The following is a 23,821-nucleotide window of genomic DNA, read 5'->3' on the forward strand; positions in this document are numbered from 1 at the left end:
CCCACATTAGTTATAGCCTGGGTAAGATGCAGAACAAACATCCTGTTAGTCCTTCAATAATGTGTCAATAATGTTGACATTTTATTCTCAATCACACATCAGACTCCCTTACATGAGATTACCGTTTTTTAATGATTGTGATTTAATGCTAAGATTCACTTTATCCCAATTGAATTTGTACAAACTTTTATCGAATCCCTACAGCCAAAAGATTAATGACATTTTATTTCAATCAGTATGGCCAGATTTAAATCCCTGTGAAGGACGATGCTCTGTTATTCTATCCAGCTCCTAATTGATTAAAGGTTTATTTCATAGGTAAACTCTCTTGGTATACATTTGCCACTGGAAGTTTCAAGTTCCGAGAAATTCTGTTTGGGTTATTGTCTAGCATTTAGCGATACTGCCTCTGTCTGCGGTTGTAATTCCCAAATCAGTGGGATCAATAAAAAATGGGCACAAATTACTCAATAAGTATGAACGGTTTGGTATTATTTCTGTCAAATGCTGTTCAGTTTCTAACTTCATAAATTACTCAATGAGGTCCAGAAATGAGATACAATTGTGATTTGTTGCCTCAGTTTGCTCCTCCTAATATTTAAACTACTATGTTTGTGCTGTAAACAGGTTTCATATAAATTACATCCTTCAACTATTTATGTCACCTCCCAGTTACAGTTGCCGCTGATATTTTTTTTTAAAGTCACATTACACATACACAGAGGAGAAACTAAAGTGCCACTTTAAAGTAGCTCAGTTTTTACAATTCAAATCTTTTTATGGTACGCTCCATCATGAGGCGTTCATCAACTTTTTCAGTCTTCCTTTGTCAAATGTCATTCAGGGATGAGCCAAACAGCCCTGGTATGGACATCCACGCAGACTTATTAATTTATTACTTCCTGATTTTTTTTGTGTGAATTTTCTTCACTGACTATGGCTGTTTGCACAACATAGTACCTCAGGTGGCTGAACCTCTGCTATTGTGTTACGATCCATAATTTTAACATTTTTTAAAGATACCTTAATATCAAGATGAAGCAGGACTTGAGATGGAATAAAAGCAATATTGACTGCTTTTCAATGTAGTATTTTGCTACTTGAATGCAGACTCCCAAAAAAATTGGTATGGCTTGAAAACAACTTAGCAGATTGAATGTGCTGTTAACCAAATGTACAAGCTCTCCTTTACGTGCTGTTTTTTTCAAGATTGTGTGACATGCAGTTAAAGCCCTTTTCATCCAATGAGCCCTGCATTCCTTTCCCTCAGCTCACAGCATGTGTAAACCTAGATTGTCCCATGTAATATCTTTGCTCAGTAATTAGGAATCTATCACTTTAATCATGGCTGAACTTAGAAATTAGATTATATTAAAAATTGTTTTCATGGTTGCAAATCAGGTGAGGCTGGAGGAATTCAACCCAAATTGTCTTGATCCAGAAGTCTGCTGATGATAAGGGAGTCTTTGGTGATAAAGACATGCTGTGACTTGCCACACCAATCGTATGAGCGAACTGGTCTGGCTGTGGCTTATCTCCTCCTCCTCACATCAACTAGAGAATAGGATAGTGTTCTCTCTCAAGTTTTGAACCACTTTCCAAAAACAGTGGTGTTTCTGATGCTTGTAAGAATTCTGTACGTGAAGCACATGACTTGTACATCACTGGGAAATGCCTAGTTTTCAGCTTAAGGCATTTATGTTGGATTTTAAACCATGTTTACTTATTTGTACACAATATTGTTAGTTTCTGTAATAGGGAAAAATAGGCTAATGTATATTCTGCCTAAATACATGTGAAAGGAGGAATAACATAGGTAAATGATACTTAATTTTGATCAGGACCTATTCAAAATTGAAATTCTAGCATTTGAAAAGGAACTTTCCGTCAGTAATAGTGAAACAAGTTGAAGGACAGTAGGAACATTGGGTTTCAGTATCCCAACAGATAAACCAGGAAACCAGGCAGATCCCTTATTCATTTGTTCAGCTCCCCACAAGGAGCTGTTTGGGATCTACCATCCAGATAAAAGCTAAGAATGAAAAATCCCTGTGTTTGGCTTGCTGACTGGAAATACTAACGTAATGGTTGCGTTACTGAATTAATAATCCAGGAATTTGGACTGATGATCCAAAATTGAGAGGTCAAAACCCACTACGGCAGCGAGGGAATTTAAATTCTGTTAATTAAATAAATCAATTTTTAAGAAAGCTAGCATCAGTGTTGGTGCCCGTGTAACTATTGGATTATCATAACCCATATCTTTCACGAATGTCCTTTAGAGGAGGGTATCTACCATCCTAATCGGTCCAGTCTGTATATGCCTCCAGACTCAGGGCAGTGTGTTTAACTTTCTGAAATGGCCTATCAAGTCCTTCATGTGAAGAACATAGGGCATTCGAAATAGAAGCAGGAGTAGGCCAGATGGTTCCTCGAGTCTGCTGTACAAGTCAATAAGACCATAAATTAATTTGACTTCAATTCCACTTTCCTGCCTGCTCCACATCCCTTGATTCCCGAGAATACAAAAATCTATTGGTCCCAGACTTGACTATGGTTAACGCCAAAAGCAACCAAAGTCCCATGAAGTAGAGAATTCCAAAATCTCCCAGCCTGATGAGGTGGAGAATTCTAAAATCTCTTAACACTCTGAGTGAAGAATCCTTTTCTTTCTTTTAATTTTAAAAAGCAGACCTCTTATCCTGAGATTGCCCCATATTCTAGATTCTTAAATGGAGAGAAAATAGCCTCTCAGCGACTTCTGTGACAAGCCCTGTTAAAATCTTTGTTTCAATGAGATGACCTCTTATCCAACATTTTTTAAGTAGCACCTTTCATATTGGAACTACAGTTTGAGAAAATGAGGCAATTTAAAGGGCATTTTCACTGCAGATCTGTGCTTTGCAAATTTATGTTGTGATATTTTTAGATTGTAGATGTATTTTGTAGCCAAGTAAATTTTATTGTTTTCTGTATCTACTGTTTGATGGTTTCTTCAATGCTGAAGGCCAACATTTCTCCAAATCCTCTTTTTTTCATAACAGGTGGATCCTCTGCTTCAACAAATGCTAACTTTGCAAATTTTGATAACTTCCCAAAATCTTCTAGTGCTGATTTTGGAGCTTTCTGTTCCTCTGGGAATGACACAACAGTAGTCAAAGCACATACTGTTACTCAGGATAAATATGCAGCACTTGCCGACCTGGATAATGTTTTTAGCTACAGTACATCTACACAAGGTAAGACCAACTGTACGCTACTCAGCCACAGTAGGTCAGTGAATAATATTGTAGTATGGGTAAGCAAAGAAGTCCTGTTGCTGCTCAGTTAGGTAATTGGGCATTAGCAGGCCTTCATTGCTTACACCGTGACTTTTTGACACGTGAGCTTGGGGATGAGTATTATTTTAGCCTTGAGCTGTTTTTGGGGAAGATGGGGAGGCATCATTAGTGACTAACATTTACATGCATCCATTTTCTGGAAGCAGGAAAGAAGCGTGGCAGAGAAAAAGCACCCAGGTGGCACAGTGGTTGACATTGCTGCCTTATAGTGCCAGGGACCCGGGTTCAATTCTGACTTTGGGTTACTGTCTGTGCAGAGTTTGCACCTTCTCCCCATGTCTGTGTGGATTTCCTTTGGATGCTCTGGTTTCCTCCCACAGTCCATAGATGTGTGGGTTAGGTTGATTAGCTATGCTAAATTGACCTTAGTGTTATGGGATTAGCAGGGTAAATATCTGGGGTTATGGGAATAGAGCCTGGGTGGGATTGTGGTTGGTGCAAGTTTGATGGGCTGAATGGCCTCCTTTTACAATGTAGGGATTTTATTCTGTGAAATACTTGGGATTTCCTGATTTATATACTTGAGTAATATGCCATCAGTGACTGCATTTGCTGAGTCTTTTTCTTTTAACCCATCACAAAAATTGTTTTTTTTTTTAATTTTTGTAGTTTCTTCAGCTTTCATGAGATTTAGTGACGGCTCTTAATGAAATCAGCTACTTTCACCAATATTATTATTTTCATGAAAAGTATTTGGAAGGAACAACGTTGAATGTGAGGAATATATGATTAAAGAAGAAAGTACCTCTTGACGTGAAAGATGAATGATGTTTTGTGGGATATGTGGAGATGCTGATTGACCCACATTAGGTCATTCTAGATATAAAATGATCAGACTCAACAATTAGGTTAAATAAAAAATCTTTCAACCATCTTAAATGATGCTTTAATTATTTTAATATCAATATTTTCACAAGTTAATATTTGATATTCATATTATTTTGAGCTTGAAGCATAATTTTTTTCACAGGCTCCATAAACAGCAGCATCTTGAATTTTTTTTTCCTTCTATATTCAGGTGGAAGTAGTCAACTGACTAATTTCAGCTCGACGACTGTTGGATCTTCTGTGATGACTGCCAATCAGTCAAGCTCTCCAGCAAACAAGTATGCAGCACTAGCAGAATTAGATAATGTCTTTAGCTCTCCGACAGCCACTAGTAATGTATCTAGCACAAGCAGGTAAAGTGCATTGCCTACATGGCACTTCAGAACATAGACTTTCTAAACTCAAAACAGAAATACTACATGGGCCAAATTACAGTCTTGGAGATGTGATTAAAGCAGCCATTCCATGAAGAAAGCCTTGCCCAGTGAATCATCCTCCAAAGTCAGATTTAAGTGAAATTCAACAGATTCACTGGATAAGATTTTATTTCTTCTCACTGCAGTATTGTGCAGTCCCATTTTAATGCTTGAGCTGTGAGTTTGGGGATAACTTTAAAAGGATATTTCAATAACTAATAAATTAACGGGCTGTGATAATTATAAATATTTCAGATTAGCCTAAATTATCACATTATGGATTTGCCTGTAGAGGTATAAAACTTTGTAACATATTATCTTTTAATTTTAAAGCACTTGTGCTACAGTATATACATGAAAGGTCCTTCTCATTCTTTGAAAGAAGTTCCACCTCTGTATAAAAATAGGCTATGACAATAACTGAATGGGGACAAGGGAACAGAAGTAGGTCAGATTGCTAAGGGCCATCCCTTTACAGGACTTTATGCCAGCTGTGCACTTCTTGATTAGATAATCTCCCTTATGCTCCATTGTATAAAACCCTTTATTCTGGGCCAAGACCTTGATTCTTTGACCATATAGGGCAATCTTCCCCCGACTCAGTGGATAGACAACTTGTATTTGACATTATCAATGTTAAATGATGCAGTTTTCTTTGATGTAAGAGATGGAGAGGTGACACTGCTTATTACTGGAAACTATGCTTCATTTATCTCCCAACTCGCCCGCCAAAAGAGAGGTGCACTTGACTGGAAATTCTTCATGTTGCTGTGCCACACCTTGTCCTCCAACTGTTAGCAGATCTGCAGTGTTTGTGTACTTGGGAGGTTGATTAATGCCAAGCAATAAGAAATCCAAAAATTAGGATTTACTCAACATGGAATTGAGAGGTTTTCTTTGACCGAAACTCAAGAGTTTGCAGAAAGTTCTGTGCTTCTGAAGACACATATGTGGGTATCGGAGGGTCCAAGATATTCTACATCAATTTTAATACCAAGAACCTGCATAATCAGCAGCAGAAAACAAGGTGAGCAGAACTAGACCAACTGAAGTAGTCCTCACTTATCAGCCCAGTAAAAGGCAAGATATTCCTGAAGGAAAATTGTATTCAGAACAAAATGGAAAAATCCTTCAGAGAAATTTCCCAAAAATGAAAACAAAAAGAATATCAAATAATCTAGTATAGGACCATTTCTAGAACTACAAAGTGCAAAATTAAAAAGAAGTGAAAAGGCTAATAAGACAGTGGGAATTTTAAGAGACATTGTGGCAAGGTGATTTCTTCCTTTCTGTCTCCACAAGAAGTGGAACAAACAAAGAAATCACTGCTACTTCCTCTTGTTTGCTCCTTCCACTTTGTTACTTTTGTCCCTCGTGTCATGTGCAGTTTCAAGGAAGATGTAAATAGCTATAAAGTGAAGTTATTCCAGTCACAGTTCAACCTGTTGCTGTTTTCTTTGGCTTTTATTCCATTACAACTGCCCTAAAATGCTTCATACTTATTTTCAGATTTCTGATCGCCTGACCTAATCCCTTTGTATCCAGCAACCAGACAAATATTTGAGGTACCCACGCAAAATCCTCTTCAGTTCTGCCCAAAGGCAGCACTATGGGCAAGGTGACAGATCCTGAATTCACCCCTGCTGGAACCAGGATTGAATCCTGTGCTTTTGGCATCAGTCTGATCTGCACCAGCCATGAGCCAACTGGCGCGCATACCCTCCCCTCCAAGGAGTCAGAGTTGCTGTGGCAACATACATATTTACATACATGCTGCAGTCTGGAGCTATGAAGTGATGGCAGAAGCTCCACTTTTCTTTCCATCTGGTTGACTAGGAATCTCCCCCGCTTTTGCCACCTGCCACTGGCGTATGTCAGACGGATTTATAAGTTGATACTCAGGCTATTTGGCCAGAATGTTAACACACACCATTCTTGGCCATCGAGCCCTGGAGTGAAACTTGAACCTGGAGCTTCTGGCTCAGAGACAGGGATGCTATCCACTGCACCACAGCACCTTCCATAAATGAATTAAACTCATTCTTTGTTGCATCAGTGAATGGAAAACTGTGAAGTCCTAGTAAAGGCTTTTTGAGGGCATTTTAAATTAAGCAACATAAACCATAGCAGACTCTCAAGCTGAACAGAGAAACTCTCCAATTTTCAGAATTTTCTCATGACACCAAAATTGGTATTTCAGTAAATAAAATCATTAAAATGTTGCTATGGTAACTTTCCATCTTTTGATGTTCTGCAGTCACTTGCCCTTGGAAACCATTGCAATAACAAAATATACAAAAACTGGGGCAGTGCTGTTTCTGTCTTGAAGTTAGTAACATTCTGATGTGGGCATAGAACTATGTTCAATACTCTCAACAAAGTATAGATTTTCGGTTAATTTGGTCTAATGTTTATAGAACACGAAATCATATGGGTAACTTTCTTTTCTGCAGATAGAAGTAATGTTGTGTTGATTGCAATGATAGATTTACTTGGCGTGATAAAATGTATTGTTTTGTTTTCATTTGATGAGACTCCACACATCCAGGTAAGGAAAGAAACACAAACAAAAAAAAAATCAGTTGGCCGCCTGGCCCTTCCAGAGAACTCAAGCCAGAACTACATGATCTTCACTTGCTGCATCATTAAAATCTCCAACCTCTTTCCCCTTTGCTGCGTTGTCTCCCACTGCTGTTTTCAGTTACGTCAGGGGTTGGCTTCCTTTATGTGAGCGAAGTAAGCAGCACAGAGCCTATCCAGCCATTTCCTTTGACAAAAATAATGTTTGCATTATTTTTCATAGAATCATAGAACCCTACAGTGCTGAAGGAGTCCCTTTGGCCCATCAAGCCTGTACCAAACGCAATCCCACCTAAGCCCTACCACCATATCCCTACATATTTTACCCACTAATTCCTCTAACCTAGACATCTCAGGACACTAAGGAGCATTTTTTTTAGCATGGCCAATCAATTTTGATTGTGTTCCCATAGTTGTGTGCTAATTAAAATTACTACTTTAGGCAAATGGTATTCTAAGTCACTCTTCCATTCCAATCTTTTTTGAATTTGTACTGAAATGAACCAGGTGCACAATTCTCTGCCTAACCTTCTGATACTGTCCTGTAATCCGACTGGTACTGCACTTGCAGTCTGAGTGGTGGGATATGTTATAATTGTCTCAGAATTTCATTCCATGTGCATGCCGAAATGTGCTTCCAGTGAACATAGGATCAGAACATAGGCTCTGAGTGAGCACATAGAGGCTGCAAAGAGATATTTGCATGTTAAGTGGGCAGCATGGTGGCAGATGGAGTGCAATGTGGGGAAGTGAGCTTATTCACTTAAGAAGAAAAGAAAAGCAGAATATTTCCCAGAAGGCAAGAAACTTCAAAATGTGGATATTCTGAGAAATCTGGATGTTAGCATACAGCAAGCAATTAGGAATTTATATGTTGTATGTTAGACTTTATTGCAAGGCAGTTGAATTACAAGAACAAGGAGACCTTGCTTCAGTTGTACAAGTTTTGGTGAGATGGCACTTGGAATAGTGTGTATGGTTTTGGCCTTCATTAAAATTAGGTGATGGCTTGCACCATGGCAGCCAACTCTGTGTTAAACATCGTTTGATGTGCCTCAAAAGTCTCTGCTTCATTTGCCCCAGATGAAGATAGTGAACTGAGAAGGTGCAGGATTTTCCGTCTTTTGGTTTCTCTGGGGCCTCTTCTCAACCAACTGAGCTTTTGTTTTCTGTTCACCCATTCCAGTGCCCCTCGAAATAGTCAGCCATCATTGACCGTCTCCCTGTTGACCAGGTGCCCTCCATCTGCGTATCTCACTTGCAGGTGTCCTTGTATTGAAGATAACATGGTTTTGTGAAGGGGAGATCATGCCTCACGAACATGATTGAGTTTTTTGAGGCAGTGACGAAGATGATAGATGAGGGAAAGGCTGTGGATATTGTATCTGTGGACTTCAGTAAAGCCTTTGACAAGGTACCTCATGGTAGACTGGTACAAGATGGACACAGAACTGGCTTGGCCATAGAAGGAAGAGGGTAGCAGTAGAGAAATGCTTTTCTGAATAGAAGGTTGTGACTAGCGGTGTTCCACAGGGACCAATTCTGGGACCTTTGTTGTTCATGGTATATATAAACAATTTGAAGGAAAAAGTAATGGGTCTGATTAGTAAGTTTGCAGATGACACAAAAATTGGCAGAGCTGCAGGTAGTGGAGAGGATTATCAGAAGATATAGACTGGTTGGTGACTTAAGAGGAGAAATAGCAGGTGGCGTTTAATCCGGACAAGTGCGAAATAATGCATGTTGCAAGATCCAATGCACGTAGGAATTATACAGTAAATGGTAGAACCCTTAGGAGTATTGACAGGCAGAGAGATTTGGACATGCATGTCCACCAATCACTGAAAGTGGCAACGCAAGTGGATAAGGTAGTCAAGAAAGTTTATGTCATGCTTGCCTTCTTTGGTCAGGGTGTTGAGTATAAAAATTGGCAGGTCATGCTGCAGCTGTACAGAACCTTACTTGGGCCTCATTTAGAATATTGTGTACAATTCCAGTCACCACGCTACCAGAAGGATGTGGACATTTTGGAGAGGGTACAGAAGAGATTTACCAGGATGTTGCTTGGTCTGGAGGATATTAGCTATGAGGAGAGGTTGGATAAACTTGGTTTGTTCTCACTGGAACTGGAACGACAGAGGATGAAGGGTGACTTGATAGAGGTCCACAAGATTGAGTGGCATGGATAGAGTGGATAATCAGATGCTCTTTTCTGGGGTGGAAAAGTCAAGTACTAGGGGATGTATGTTTAAGGTGCGTGGGGAGCAATTTAGAGGAGATGTGCGAGGCACGTTTTTTTACACAGAGGGTCGTGAATGTCTGGAACGCGCTGCGTGGGAAGGTGGTGGGAGCAGGAATGATAGTGGCATTTAAGGGACAACTAGACGAATACTTGAATAGGATGGGAATGTAAGGGTACAGACTCCATAAATGCAAACAGTTTTAGTTTAGGAAGGCCTCATGATCGGTGCAGGCTTGGGGGACCGAAGGGCCTGTTCCTGCGCTGTACTTTTCTTTATAATGGATAATGGATGTCTAAGGACTGTGACCCAGTGATCAGTTCAACATAGAGTAAGTCTTTAGGTATATGGCCATAATCCATCTGATTAATATGGCATGGACATTGTTGGCTTAGCAATGAATGCATGCTGAATCATCACACACCAGGACTTGTGAATTGGTGAGCTTGCCCTACCAAGAGATGCTGAGGATATATCTGAGACAACAAAGGTGGAATCTGTTTGCCTTTTCTCCTGCCTACCATGTGTTGTCCAGGTCGCACTTTTGGAGAGGAATGTGCTGAGGACATAGGATCGGTAGACTCACGCCTTTTGTGTTCTCAGGCAGGTTGCTGTTCCACCACACACTTTTACTCAGCTATTCCTTACATTCTTAAGAAGCAGAGAGGAATAAAGATGACAAAATTACTGTTTTCATAGACTGTTTAAGCAGTGCCAGATAACTAACAGATAAGCTGCATTCATTTTCATTTATCTGTAATCTTTTGGCTTTAACTTGGCATTTATTACCCAGCCAGCTATCATTGACAGCTTGCCCTGGCTATGACTGTAATCTTTTAGTATTTCTGCTTTTGCATCACCCAGCTGTACACATTAAAGCCACCATTCATTTTTCTCCCAGAAGCACCGTTCTGTAAATATGACAGCCTTAGTCCAAACATGGACAAAAGAGCTGTACCTGAGGTGAAGTAAGAGTGACTGACCTTGACATCAAGGTAACATTTGACCAATTGTGGCATCAAGGATGCTGAGCAAAACTGATATCTCTGGAAATCAGGGAATACTCTGCAGTGCCTGGAGTCATACCTAGCACAGAGGAAGATGGTAGTAGTTGTAGGAAGTCAATCTTTTAATTCCAGGACTTCGCTGCAGAAGCTCAACAGGGTAGGCCCAACCATCTTCAGTTGCTTCGTCATTGACCTTCTCTCTGTCATAAGATCAGAATTGAGGATGTTCGCCAACGATTGCACAATATTTACTTCTATTCATGGCTGCTTGGATACTGAAGCAATTTGCGTCCATATGCAGCAAAACCTGGACAACATTCGGGCTTGGGCTCATAAGTGACAAGTAACATTCATACCACAAATGTGCAAGGCAGCAACCATCTCAACATGAGAGGATCTTACAATGTCCACTTGACGTTCAATGTATTACCATTCTTGAATCCCTACCACCAACATCCTGGGGGTTATCATTGACCACAAGCTGAACTGGCCTAACCATATTAATACTGTGAAGAACAGGCCTGAGACTGGGAATTGTCTGGTGAGTAACTCGCCTCCTGATTCCCCAAAGCACAAGTTAGTGGTGCAATGGAATACTCTTCAGTTGCCTAGATGAGTGCAATACTCAAGAAGCTCAACACCAACCAGGACAAAGCAGTCTGTGTGATTGACATCCCATCCACTACCTTAAACATTCATTCCCTTCATCAACATACAGTGGCAGCAGTGTGTAACATCTATAAGATGCACTGCAGCAACTCACCAAGGCTCTTCAGATAGCACCTTCCAAACCCACAACCTCTTCCACCTAGAAGGACAAGGGCAACCCCTGCATGTCCCCTTCCAAGCCATTCACCATCCTGACTTGGAAATATATCACCATTCCTTTACTGTCACTGGGTCAAAATCCTGGAGCTCCCTAACAGCAGTGTGGGTGTACCTACACCATGTGGACTACAGCGGTTCAAGAAAGCAGCTCGCTATCCCCTTCTCAAAGGCAGTTAGGAATGGGTACAGCCAGAAGCACCCAGTGAATAAATAAGTTTTAATAATTAGCGGAGTATAATTTATTTCTAGATGTATTTTGACCAAAAGCAGCATTTTGCCAGACTGGAAATGGGCTCACAATGGGTCCTTTAAAAATTAAACAGAATGAAGAACAGCAGTAAGAATTTAATTAAAACAATTTCCTAAGTTGAGATGATTTGTAATATCTGCTCCATTAGGATCAGATATACGCAAATCAAACTACGTTCCTACTTTTAACAACCTGTTAATGGTGCATACGTGGAAATCAATTAAACACTACTTCTAGACATCTCCGCTATCCAATGCAACCCAGCTTACCTGCCTGAAAATTCTCAGTCTGGTGGGACTGCACTTAACACATTCTATCAGTCCAAAGCTGATGCCACTTAAGAGAGCAGTGTGAAGTATTTATAAATGCACAAATATAAAACAGCACGGGAACAGACCATTTGGCCCAACATGCGACATTGATGTATATGCCCCAGATGAGCTTTCTCCTCCTCCTCCTCCTCCTCCTCCTCCTCTTCATCTCATGCCGTTAGCAAATGTTTTGCTTACCCTCCTACTTTTGAGTGAAAGTTAGGTTTAACAAATTTTCCAGATCTTGTGTGAGTTAATTTTTGGGAGTTTTTCCAATGGCCATAATTTTCTTGTGTTTTCAGAGACACTGTTCTGAATAAACAGAGCCTTTCTTTGCTCTGAAGTGTTTAGTTTTAAGTTATTTAAATCATATCCTTTTTACTGTCTATTGAGCACACTAAAATATTGCATGTTTAATAGTTCTATCTATTCCAGTGTTACAGGCAGGGCTTTTCTCTGCTTCCCAAAGAGCTATAAGGACTAAGTCATCACAGCTCTTCACAAAACCGAATGTACCGCTTCTGGTCGAAAAGAACTGGAGATGACACAGCAAAGGGGCAGTCTTTATAGACACAGTAAGTGAAGATCACACAGATTGGACCTGAAATCTCTTAAAGGAACAGGTATATCTGATTTTTCCCAGTAATGTATCTCACCTCACCTGTGGTTATGGAGTCTAAACTTCTTTCAAAGAATGTTTGTTATACACCTAAAGGTAACCAGTCTACTTTCAGTGGAGGTTGATGGTGATTAGGTGCCTCCATTTGATCGGCTACTAATATACAACTTTGGATTTGCATGTGAGTTGCTTCCGTATTGTCCTGCTGCCCCAAAACACTCAGTGAATAACTTCAGCCTCAGATACTTTTCATTCCAGTTGAAAGAAAAGGTTTTTGTGGAAAATGGTTATTTTGGTGGAACTTGGTTCTCACCTTACTGTTCTGTGTTATATGAACACTGTTATAAAGATCGTTTCCTCCTGCAGTGTGTTTGGGACAGTACAAAGTGCTACAACAGCACAGACGCACCCCGGGGTCAGCACTACACCGGCGGCATTTGGAGGTAAGCCATCTGTTTTGCTGAGGCAAATTTAGTTTTTGGTAAACGTTAAAATTTTTTTGAGACTAAATGCTAGCTCCTATTTTTGGGAGCAGATTGAATTGTGGCTTTCAAAGCAGAATTGGGTAAGCACCTGAAGGGAAGGAAATGCCGCGTTATAGGGACATGGCGAGCTAAATTGCTCTTGCTCAGATTGGCTGAATGGCCTTTGGTGTAATCATTCTCTGAACCGTGCAGAAGGAGGCCATTCAGCCCATCTGCACTAACTCTCTACCAGAGCACCCAGGCCCTATTTCCCGTAACCCGATGCATTTACCCATTTAATCCGCCAACCTACAGGTCTTGAGAGACAAAGGGGCAATTTAGTATGGCCAATCCACCTACCCTGCACATCTTTGAACTGCAGGGGGAAACCAGAGCACCGGAGGAAACCCATGCAGACACAGGAAGCACGTACAAATTTCACAGACTATCACCTAAAGCCGGACTTGAACCTGTGACCCTGGTGCTGTGAGGCAACAGTGCTAACCAGTGTGCCACCAGGCTGGATCAATGGTTGGGTAAATATTTTCTGGGGGATTTGAAAGGCATCTTTATAGACAGAATTTAACAGGATTCTAGGGAATGGATTTGAAGGTGGGAGTTGCCAAAAAATAAGAAGCCAAGTAAAAGGAGGCCTGTTGCTTCCTTAATCCTATGGAATTTTCTTAACAGTGGATTTCATGGGAGAAAGTCGTCTAACCTGAAGGATAATTAAGAGCCACTTAAGGGCCTTGACCCACTACCACTGGCATTTTACCAGGAGCAGCGCATAATATAGGAAGACCACCCAGCAAAACCTGGAACTTACCTTGGGTGCCAGGACCCCTTAAACAGCAAGGACCTGCAAACACAACCCCACCCTACCCCATCAATACTTGCCTTTCTGGGCTCAGCAACTCTGACCCTACTTCCCTTGGTCCCAGAATGGTATCCATGATGCCACTTCGGGTCAAGTGCTGTCCTAGTAGTGGCATCCCACCCAGTGGTACTTCTGGGATTGAACAGCTGTTATCCCTCCAACTGTCCCATAACTGATATGCTTTAAGGCAGCATATCAGGTTTTGTGAAGGGGAGGTCATGTCACACGAACTTGATCGAGTTTTTCGAGGAAGTGAAGAAGATGATTGAGGGTAGGGCAGTGGATGTTGTCAGCATGGACTTATGTAAGGCCTTTGACAAGGTCCCGCATGGCAGACTGGTGCAGAAAGTGAAGTCATGTGGGATCAGTGAGCTGGCAAGATGGATTCAAAACTGGCTCGGTCAAAGAAGTCATGATGTGGGTATGCCGGCGTTGGACTGGCGTAAACACAGTAAAAAGTCTGACAACACCCGGTTTTAGTCCAACCTATTTATTTGATAATATACTCACAAGCTTTCGGGTTAGCCCCTTCGTCAGGTGAATGGAGAGTTCTGGCCTCAGACAGAGCATATAAAGCACAGACAGTTTAGAGATTACTGATTAGAATGCGAATCCTTACACCTAACCTGCTGTTCAAGACCTGAAGTGGCTGATAATGTGAGTGGAAGGAGCACTGATCACAGTTTAAAGAGATGTGTATTGTCTCCAGACAGTACAGTAAGTGAGGTTTTGCAAACCCAGGCAAGTCACGGGGGTTCATGTCGCACTATCTTGCCTTCGCATTAATGATATGCCTGAGCCTGGTACTAATCCAAAAATAACAAGCTTTGAAAAAAAATTGAACTTTAGATAGTGAAAATTTGGTTCTTATCTTTAATCATCTGAAATGCTTTTATTTTAATAAGAAAATTAATGTATTAATGTAGGTATGCAAAATTGCAACCAAGCCCAATTTCTGATGTTGAGTACAGTAAAGCCATAATGTAGAAATATATACCAAGTAAATTGGTTAATGAAGAATAGTACTTGATGTGTTGCAATAGCAAAACATAAAGCCTTGAATTCATTAGGTAAATGCACTGCTATTGAATCATAGAAGCAAGAAAGGTCCATGGTTCAGTCCCACCAAGATTCAATCCATGGATTTGGTAAGTCAATCAGTGTTCAATAATTGGCCTAGAAAAGGGTACACTGGCTGATATTAATTAATCAGCCACAAAAATGGAAGTTGAAACAGTTACGTTTTTATCATCAGAAAATCAATGTGCCAAAATATAATTGAAAAGGTGTCAGTGAGAAGATTTATACATTTTTTGAAGTTTTTTTAATGTTGCAGCCATTTAGAAGGGGCACAGTGTCATCAGAAGAGGCCAGCTGCTTCTGCAAGCTTAGAACAGGAGCACATTCCCTCTGAAGAATTGGTGGTGCCAGACCAAAGATCATGGAGTGACAGAGAAGGATACCGTCAGAGAGGCAGAGGGAACAGGTCTGCCCAACACTAGAGAGGGTCAAAACAGAGAGATAAATGGAATAATCAACAAAATATATTTGAGGATTAGAGTGAACTATTTAAAATCTGCAGAAAGCATGAGTAGGGGTGAGTTGTAAATTTGTGCACTGCTCCTAAAGAGTCCAAAGAGTAAAGTCCAAAAGACATGCCGGTTAGGCACATTGGCCATGCTAAATTCTCTACCCAAACAGGCACCAGAGTGTGGTGATGAGGGAATTTTCACAGTAACTTCATTGCAGTATTAATGTAAGTCTTCTTGTGACACTAATAAATGCGTCGTGTAATCCAAATATAGATGCAACATATGGCCAAAATATGAAACTTGATTGAAATTTTCAAATTAAATCTATTCAAAATGATTGTGTGGGAACGTTGTTACCCTGTCAATAGACATAATGGATTTTTAGCAGGTTGCACCCACTGGTTACAGGTAAACATGACTTTACTGTGGTCACTAAAGTCATTTATTTGGATTTTGCCTGCTAACTCATAGGGTTTTTGCAAGTTTAAAGTGCATAAAGACCTGTATAATAATTTATCACAATCACGCATCTACTGTAATTGGGGAATGTTACCGGCTTAATAGAAAGTTTTCTGGTCAGTTGTTGACTGTAGAATAAGAACTGTCCTTTGGACGTTCTAGTCTGATACTTCAAATGATTTACTAACTTCTGTACTTTAATCAGCTATTCCTGTTTGCGCCCTTTCAGCAGCAACTAATCCCTTTGTAGCAGCTCCCATTTTGCCAGCAACTGCTGCCACAAACCCATTCCAGATTAACGGAAGAACTGCAGGTATGGATAATGAACCTTGGTGGAGTTGGGACTGAAACACATGTGCATTCAGTGCGTAACATGTCCGTATGTGTAAACGCTATTGATGTGCATGCATTATTGTGGTGTCAGAAGAACAAAGAAAAAGCATTGTCAGTAATTCATGATTTCCAAGTCAAATTCCTGAAGTGAACAAATTCATGACTGCAGGTGATAAAACCACTGCCCTCCTTTCATTGAAGTTACTTTTGAAAAATTCAGGCACAGAATTTTTGTTCACACAGGTTTGTCAATGATAAATGCTCCACTATTCCATTGCTGCCTAAAATAACCTTATTGAGACAGTTGTAATGGACTTGGCATCTGGCACCATATTGAATCGAGCTGTCACTACTCACAACTCACTGCCCAGACAGCAGCAGTATTCGGAACCAGTAGCTGGGAATCTAACCAAATTTTACAGAGGGTAATGAGGGACAAGTGCTTAGGGAACTGATGATATTTTTATCCTGTTTCATGTCTGATCCTGGCCTAATTTTCAGAAGTTGAAGTACATTTTCAAATGACATTATTGTGAATGACCAGGAGAGTCTGAACTTTTTCATTGAGCATAGTTAATGTGTTTGAGGCCGTTACAAGTTCTAGATCCTGGGATATGAACAAAAACAGCCATAATCCCCTTCGAGGCCATCTGTTAACATTTAAAAGAAAAATTTGAACTTATAGTTAATAAAGCCACAAAATTCAGTTTAAAACAAATGAACTTTATTATGTAAGAATCATATAAACCACTACTGTTAAGTAAACACTGTCTTAGTAGTTACTTATAATTTACACTGAAAAGCACAGTAAAATACATAACGTACACCAAAATTCTTAATGAATTCCTCTTTTCACCATGACGTTCCTGGACAATCTTGGCTTATTATCAGATTCTTGAAGGTTATCTGTTTTGTTGGAATTAACTGAGAACATTTTCATAGCTGCCTTGTAAGATCTTGGACTTTTCAGCTCAGACCTGAGCTTTACCTGCAATTCCTGCAGATTGACTTTGACAGAGTATTAGAAACACCCTGATTTTCTGATGGCCTCTATGCTTCTTGCCTTGGCTTTGGACAGACAGAAACTGCTCTCTCCTAGTTTGCTCTCACAGCTACTTTACACTGAGGGTTATTGTCAATTCCTTCCTCTAGCTCCAAGCTAGACAAATCTTCCAGCCTCCCTCCTCTTTGTGAGTTCTGACTCCAAACTGCATTCTGTATGGTGAATGATAAAAATAGTATTTTTACTGCTTAAAGTATAAGGCTGGCAAATCTTTTGCACCCCTGATGCAGTCTACTGCAGTTGTCTTTTCAAAACTGTACTGCTGACTGCCTTCTGTGAGCAAATACACAGATAAATAAGCAGGAACTTCCCTGACTCTCCCCCCCGCCCCCCCCCCTCTCTCTCACACACACACACACACACACACACACACACACACACACACACACACACACCACCACATAGCTCATGGCAATGTGATATACTTGGGGACGTTTCAAACACAAATGTATATTAATTATCTTTTACCTTCAAAATAACCATTTGATTCTGTGACCTACATGACTAATTTATATCTCTAATGGAGTTAAAGGCCCTCATTCCGGACTCCCTAATTCCACAAAAACTCTTGTTTGCCGAGGTGTTTTTTAAGTCTTCTTTGATCTGGGAACTACTGTAAATCCCTTATTGACATGTCGATAGACTGCCTGTCCCTGGCACATACTCAAAGGTGGGTCATCTGTTGTTCAAGCTTTCTTCCTGCTAACCTTAATTTTAATAAAGGCACACAGTTTATCATTTGGCACTTCAGTTCCCCAGATCTGTTTGAATTGCACTTGCCTCAGGATTGTTTATCAGTTTCTCAATCAAATGTTTCCATCTATCCTCATTTAACATGTTAAAGGTATAACTTGTGGCTTTAGGAAATAAAGCATGTGAATTATGGAATCAGATATTTACATTGTTGTTTAAATTTAATGACTGACAGAGAAAATAAGGTAATAGTGTGGAGTAGTGTACCCAGGCATGTTAGTGAAGGCTATGTGTTTGAAAACTAAAAATAAAATTAGATTTGTGGGAGTGGGCAATTGAAAGTTAGTTTTTTTTCTGGACCCTCTCTAGCCAGCATTGTAGATGGCTCCTTTTCTTCAGGAACTGTCCTTGCTCCTTTCAATATCTGCAGGGCAGCAGTCTCCTCAAAAGCTCACCTTTCAGGCCTTATGTTCTTGCAAGACACATGCCTAATCTTCTACCCTTATCAAAGTTCCTGAATATATTATAAACTCTGCAAATCCCTGCTTATATTTCCAGTAATGCCACCTTTGACTCTTGTCTAATCAGTCTTCCACTGTTACCATAACATTAAAATAGCCCGTGTTAAAGTCACAAATTACACCATCTGTGAATGTGGCTGCAGTGCACTATCCCTCCTCATCCTTCAGACCCTTTGCATAACATTTGACATGGTCATCTTCCCATGCTTCTCATCTGTTGTCCAGCTCGATGGGACTACACTAGGTTGGCTTCACCTTACCACAGACTTAGTCAAAGCATCTGCAGCAATGGCTTTGTAGCCTTCCACCATGCCGTTACCTCCAGAGCTCCCAATGATATATTTCCCCCTCCTCTTTACCTTATTTACATGCTGCCCCTGAGCAACATCATCCAGAGGTAAGGAGTCATATTCCATGTACACACTGACACCCAGCTTTACCTCTCCACCATCACTCTCAATCCCTTCACTGCCTCTGTGTTGTCAGGATAATTAGAATCATAGAATCCCTACAATGCAGAAGGAAGCCATTCGGCCCATCGAGTCTGCACCGACCACAATCACACCCAGGCCCTATCCCCATAACATCATGCATTTACCCTAGCTAGTCCCCCTGACATAAGCTGCAATTTAGAATGGCCAATCTACCTAACCCACACATCTTTAGACTGTGGGAGGAAACCAGAGCACCCAGAGGAAACCCATGCAGACATGGGGTAAACGTACAGACTCCACACAGACAGTGACCCAAGCCAGGAATTGAACCCGTGTCCCTGGCATTGTAAGACACCAGTGCTAACCACTGTGCCACCATGCCGCCCTTGTCTAATGTTTTGACAGGGCTGCAATTCCCTCCAATTATAACACTGGAAAGCCATCAGCTTTTGGCCCACTGCCACAAATCTGTATCCTTACCATCGTTCTGTCTCCCTTTTCAGCCACCATCTCTGGTTGAGCCATACTGCTCACAACCTGAGTTTCAAATCCCATATCCTCTGTTACACCTACAGCTTCTTGAGCCTTGCACATCTTTAACCCCACCTCAGCTTATTGCCATTACAACACTTAGCTATACTTTTAGCACCTTGTAACTCGACAATTCCAATGCACTACTGATATTTTAGGAATTCCGTTAACATTAGAGCTGTATGTGATATTTGAAAGATGTCAAGAAAGAACAAGCACTGACATAAAATCGGAGACCAGTTATTAATCTAGAAAGGAGTTGGCAACTTGAATTTAGAAGCCATAGATCACACTTTACTATTACGATGGATTGCTTTGATCACTGAATATTATTATCTTGCATTTTGAAAAAGTATTTGATAAAGTTTCACATATGCAGAATTTTCCACATTTCAGAAATTTTTGAAGGTCTCAAAGTTTAGCAGGGAATGATTTCAAAATATGAAATAAATGGGGAAGGTTCTGTCTAAGGGCAGACTAAATATTGAAAAGACCAAAGCCATTGTTCTTTTCAATATTTAGTCTCTACCACAAACTTCTAGCCATCACCTTCACCCCTATCCCTGGCAACTGTCTAAGGCTGAATCGGACCATTCACAACTGTAGTGTCAAATTTCACTCTGAGATAAGCTTCTACCTGCACATTTGCACTACCACTGCGACCGCCTTATCCCACCTCCATAATGTCACCCGATTCTGCCCTGCCTCAGCTTTGTCTGTGGCTAAAACTCTTATTCATACCTTTGTTATCACTGTAGACTTGAAGTCATCCAAAACTCTCCTACCCTGGACTACTGTGATTCTCTTGTTTCCTCCATTTCTATCCAGAGAATACGGAATGACGCGAGGGGACAGTTCTTCAGTTGCTGGCAGACATCTTGTCTAAATGTAGGAAGTGATTGTTCTTAGGCTTTTTTGGCCGTGCAGAGTTTGAAGCTAAGCCTAATCCTGTTCAGTGGTACACATTTCTGCAAAGACTATCATTTACTGGTGAGGAATGGATGTGTTGACTGGGTTTTCCTCTCCTTAATCCTGAGTAGACCAACCATGGAGAGAACAGCCAGGTTTACATTTCAGGTGTGGACCCTTCATCAGGATCAATAATTAAAGTAGCTTTATTACTTACGAATATTGCTTACTGCTCCTGAGTGCATTAGCTAAAAGCTTGCAGCCAGGTCCATCTGCTTGAAGGCAGGCCATTGACAGTCAAATATTTCATTATTAGTTATTCACCAGGGAAGAATTTTCATCTGCTGCTTCACAACACTATGTATTGCTAAGACAAAGTCTTTCAACATGACAGTTTTTAAATGCTCTTAAATCTTTCATCAGGAATTTCAATAAACTATTTCTCTTTAAATCTGGCATAATTCCTGCACTGCTGACTACTAGTTTCCGCAAAAACTAAGTTATGGAGTATTATTTTTACATGTAATCCTTAATCGTCATGGCTTGTTGTTAATTGAAAGGAAGTCTGGGGGATCAAATTGCACATGCTTAATGGGACAAAATGAGTCTTCCAATTCACAATTAGGCTGTAGTTTTTTGGCAAACTATGATTTGAAAGTCCCTGCATTAATTGTTAATTGACCCAATTTCTGTGAAACCCCTTTTTTCTGGGGTAATGTGTTTACTTAACTCACTGCATGCTAACTAGTCTCTGCTTTTCTGTTTTGAGGACGGTAAATAATTGCTTGTCTTTTCTGTAACTTTCTGTGGCTGTCCTTGAGGGCTTTTAGGAACTCTGCACACTCGAGCAGTTCCACTGGCTCATTTTGGTAGGTGCCAGCGCTTTGTTTGATACTTGGCTAAATTAAGAGTGTCTCACTGTTACACTGTCGAATGACTAGCTAGCATGTCGAGAAGGGCTTTCTGTTTCTAGTGATTCTTGAGACGTGGGCGCTGCTGGCAAAGCAGGCATTTGTTGCCCATGTCAGAGAAAGTGGTGGTGGGGCTGCTTCTTTGTTATTTGTTGCAGAGATTTAATATACTGCAAGTTGTGTTCAGAGCTAGGGTTGTCCCAACATGGGACTAGAGTCACATTCAGGTCAGACCAGGTAAGGACAGCAGCTTTTCCTCAAAGGCATTAGTGAGTCATTTTGGATTCTGCAACAGTCTTGACAGTTTCGTGGTTACTCTTACTAATACCTACCTTTTAGTTCCTGATTTTCTTAAACTTAATTCAGTTTTGCACACTGCCAGGGTGAGATTTGGATTTGCATCTTCTGGATTATTAATCCAGTATTCTTAATTACTCATCCTGTATCATTCTTACAACTCAGATTTCAAACCAGATGATTAACTTTAACAATTTTTAAATAGTTTGATGCTTAGTATTACTCATGATGTTACTGCACTCAAAAATATTTATAAATATCGCATATTTACTTATTTGATGGCTTGAGTGCTCATACGTCCAGGAGTGAATGTTTTAAAATGTTTCCATTTAAATGTGTGTTTAAGATAGCTCTTTCAAAATTTGTAAATGATATAATTTTTAATAGCTCAACACACTGTTGAGCACAGACAGTAGTTTGAAGCAGATTCAACATCCATGCTCATCCGGAGTATAGTGATCGCAGTCCCCTTTAAGTGCCTACGTCAGAATAGTCCTTAAGTAAGCCTTCTGTACATTCTGAGATTGGTCTCTTTAATTTATTGATTAATTTGCTTTCATTTTCTTTGTGTGTGTGACAGTAAGCTTTGGAACAGCATCAATGAGCATGCCCACTCTGTTTGCCACACCGGCCGGATATACTCTTCCCACCAGCTTCAGCGGTGGCTTCCAGCAACCAATCTTATCTGCTCCAGTGACCTTCGCTCAGCATTCAGCATTTCCACAGCAGCCAGTTGGTAATATCAATATAGTATCAAATTCTTGTCTTTGTCTTCCAAATACAAACTCCACTCTCCTTAAACTCTTTGCCTTTTTCTTCAGGTGGCGGTTTTGGTTCATTTGGACAACCAAAGCCAATGGTCATGCAATATGGTCAACCGATGGGAACATCTGCAGTATCTAGTAACCCATTTCTGGTAATTTTTAATTTAGATGTTTTGTTTGAATAATTTTCTCTGGTCTTGCGTCCATCCAAAAACGTCCTGCTATGGCAGCAGGCTGGCTGTTCCTCGTTTTTTTCACTTTACAACATTTCCTCAGGTTTTTGTGGACCCATAAAAGATGTCACTTAATGTGAAGTGTTGAGTTTCAGCTTCCAGGGCTTATTGGGTCTACAAATCTGAATTCCAATGGCTTTGTGAAGTTTTAAAAAGGAACCTTGGGTAAGTGTACGAGTTGAGGAGCTGGTACAGAATCCTGCAACATATTGTGCGTGTAGTTTGATAATATTTATGCTGATGGTAGTTAAGATAAAGCTGCCTGTGTAAAGAGGGTATCCTGGTGTGTTTCTGTTGAATCTTGTAATTTTTCTTTCTTTACTGTTCCTTATGATGAAGTTAAAAGAAGAACATATTTATTGTCCCTTTTTTTTTCTCCTCCTCCCTCAGGCTGGTGCTCCAATGGGGCAGTTTCCAACAGGAAGCTCTTCAACCAACCCATTCTTATAGCCGAATTGGTACCTGTCAGGAGTGTGATGTCGATGCGTGACGTCTCCAGATCTCTTGCACAGTTGTGTTGTTCACTGATCTTAGCTTTAATCACAAGAGTCTCTAAAGCCTGTATTTTGTATAAGGGGGTAATATATGCAGAAAGGAAGGACTTACCGCATGTCCTTTATTTAACCACTATTTGGCAAGAAGGTTCAAGATGTAGCCATATCATGTATATTGAAATGGGCTAATGTTAAGTTATTGCAAATCCTACCTTTCATTGCTCTGCAGTACTGTACATATTTTTTCTTAGAAATTTAGCTATTTGTGCAAATCGTATTTGTAATTTAACACATTTATGTGAATGTGAAATGTTACAGAGCAGAAAGAATCATCAATAAAGTTGCTGCATCTATAAGGATGAAACCGCTACAACATGGGCCTTTTAAGTTCTAGTTTTAGATAAACTAGAAGTTTTATTAATTTGGTGACTGAAAAAGGGATTTTTCTTTCTCAGAGGAAAATGTTCTTATTTATACTCTGAGTATGTAGAAAACTGCACCTCTACATTACAAAGGAGATCGTGTTTTGCTACAAAGTTTGCAATTGACAAAATAAATACAATATTAGTAAAAATGTCCATGGAGATTTATTTTAAATAAGTTTTTATAGTGTTATTGTCCTTGTTGCATTGTTGTTCTTACATGTGAAATCCTAGAAACTAGAGTGAAGCAGGTGATTTTTTGCTTATAGCATCTGTACTCATGCTAGTCCTTCAAGTAGGGTTACAAAGAAAACAAAAAGGAATGAAACCAGACGGACCAATTGGCATCAACTGAGGTACTGGAAACAGCAAACCCAACCCTATCAAGCCTGCAAAGTCCTCCCTACTAACATTTGGGGTCTTGTGCCAGAAATGGGCCTCAGCTGTCTCTCAGACTATCTTGG

General features: G+C 40.2%; 1 protein-coding gene across 7 annotated transcripts in view; it reads left to right on the forward strand.

The window, feature by feature from the left end:
• Window positions 1-23,487, forward strand: part of agfg1a (ArfGAP with FG repeats 1a) — a 71,909-nt gene extending 48,422 nt beyond the window's left edge. For 3 of the 7 annotated variants that reach the window (XM_080185892.1, XM_080185899.1, XM_080185898.1), the window contains 8 exons: window positions 3,045-3,239; window positions 4,360-4,447; window positions 12,787-12,863; window positions 15,982-16,065; window positions 21,067-21,105; window positions 22,025-22,180; window positions 22,266-22,360; window positions 22,832-23,487. In XM_080185892.1, coding sequence (XP_080042018.1) covers window positions 3,045-3,239; window positions 4,360-4,447; window positions 12,787-12,863; window positions 15,982-16,065; window positions 21,067-21,105; window positions 22,025-22,180; window positions 22,266-22,360; window positions 22,832-22,891 — 794 coding nt within the window. In that variant the 3' untranslated portion in view covers window positions 22,892-23,487. Of the gene's footprint in view, window positions 1-3,044; window positions 3,240-4,359; window positions 4,523-12,786; window positions 12,864-15,981; window positions 16,066-21,066; window positions 21,106-22,024; window positions 22,181-22,265; window positions 22,361-22,831 lie in introns of all 7 variants that reach the window. The other 4 variants (XM_080185893.1, XM_080185896.1, XM_080185897.1 and 1 more) reach the window with 4 other exon arrangements.
• Window positions 23,488-23,821: the final 334 nt, after the last annotated feature.

The sequence above is a fragment of the Carcharhinus amblyrhynchos genome, chromosome 3 (assembly GCF_965287045.1).
Source record: "Carcharhinus amblyrhynchos chromosome 3, sCarAmb.v2.hapA, whole genome shotgun sequence".
NCBI lineage: Eukaryota > Metazoa > Chordata > Chondrichthyes > Carcharhiniformes > Carcharhinidae > Carcharhinus > Carcharhinus amblyrhynchos.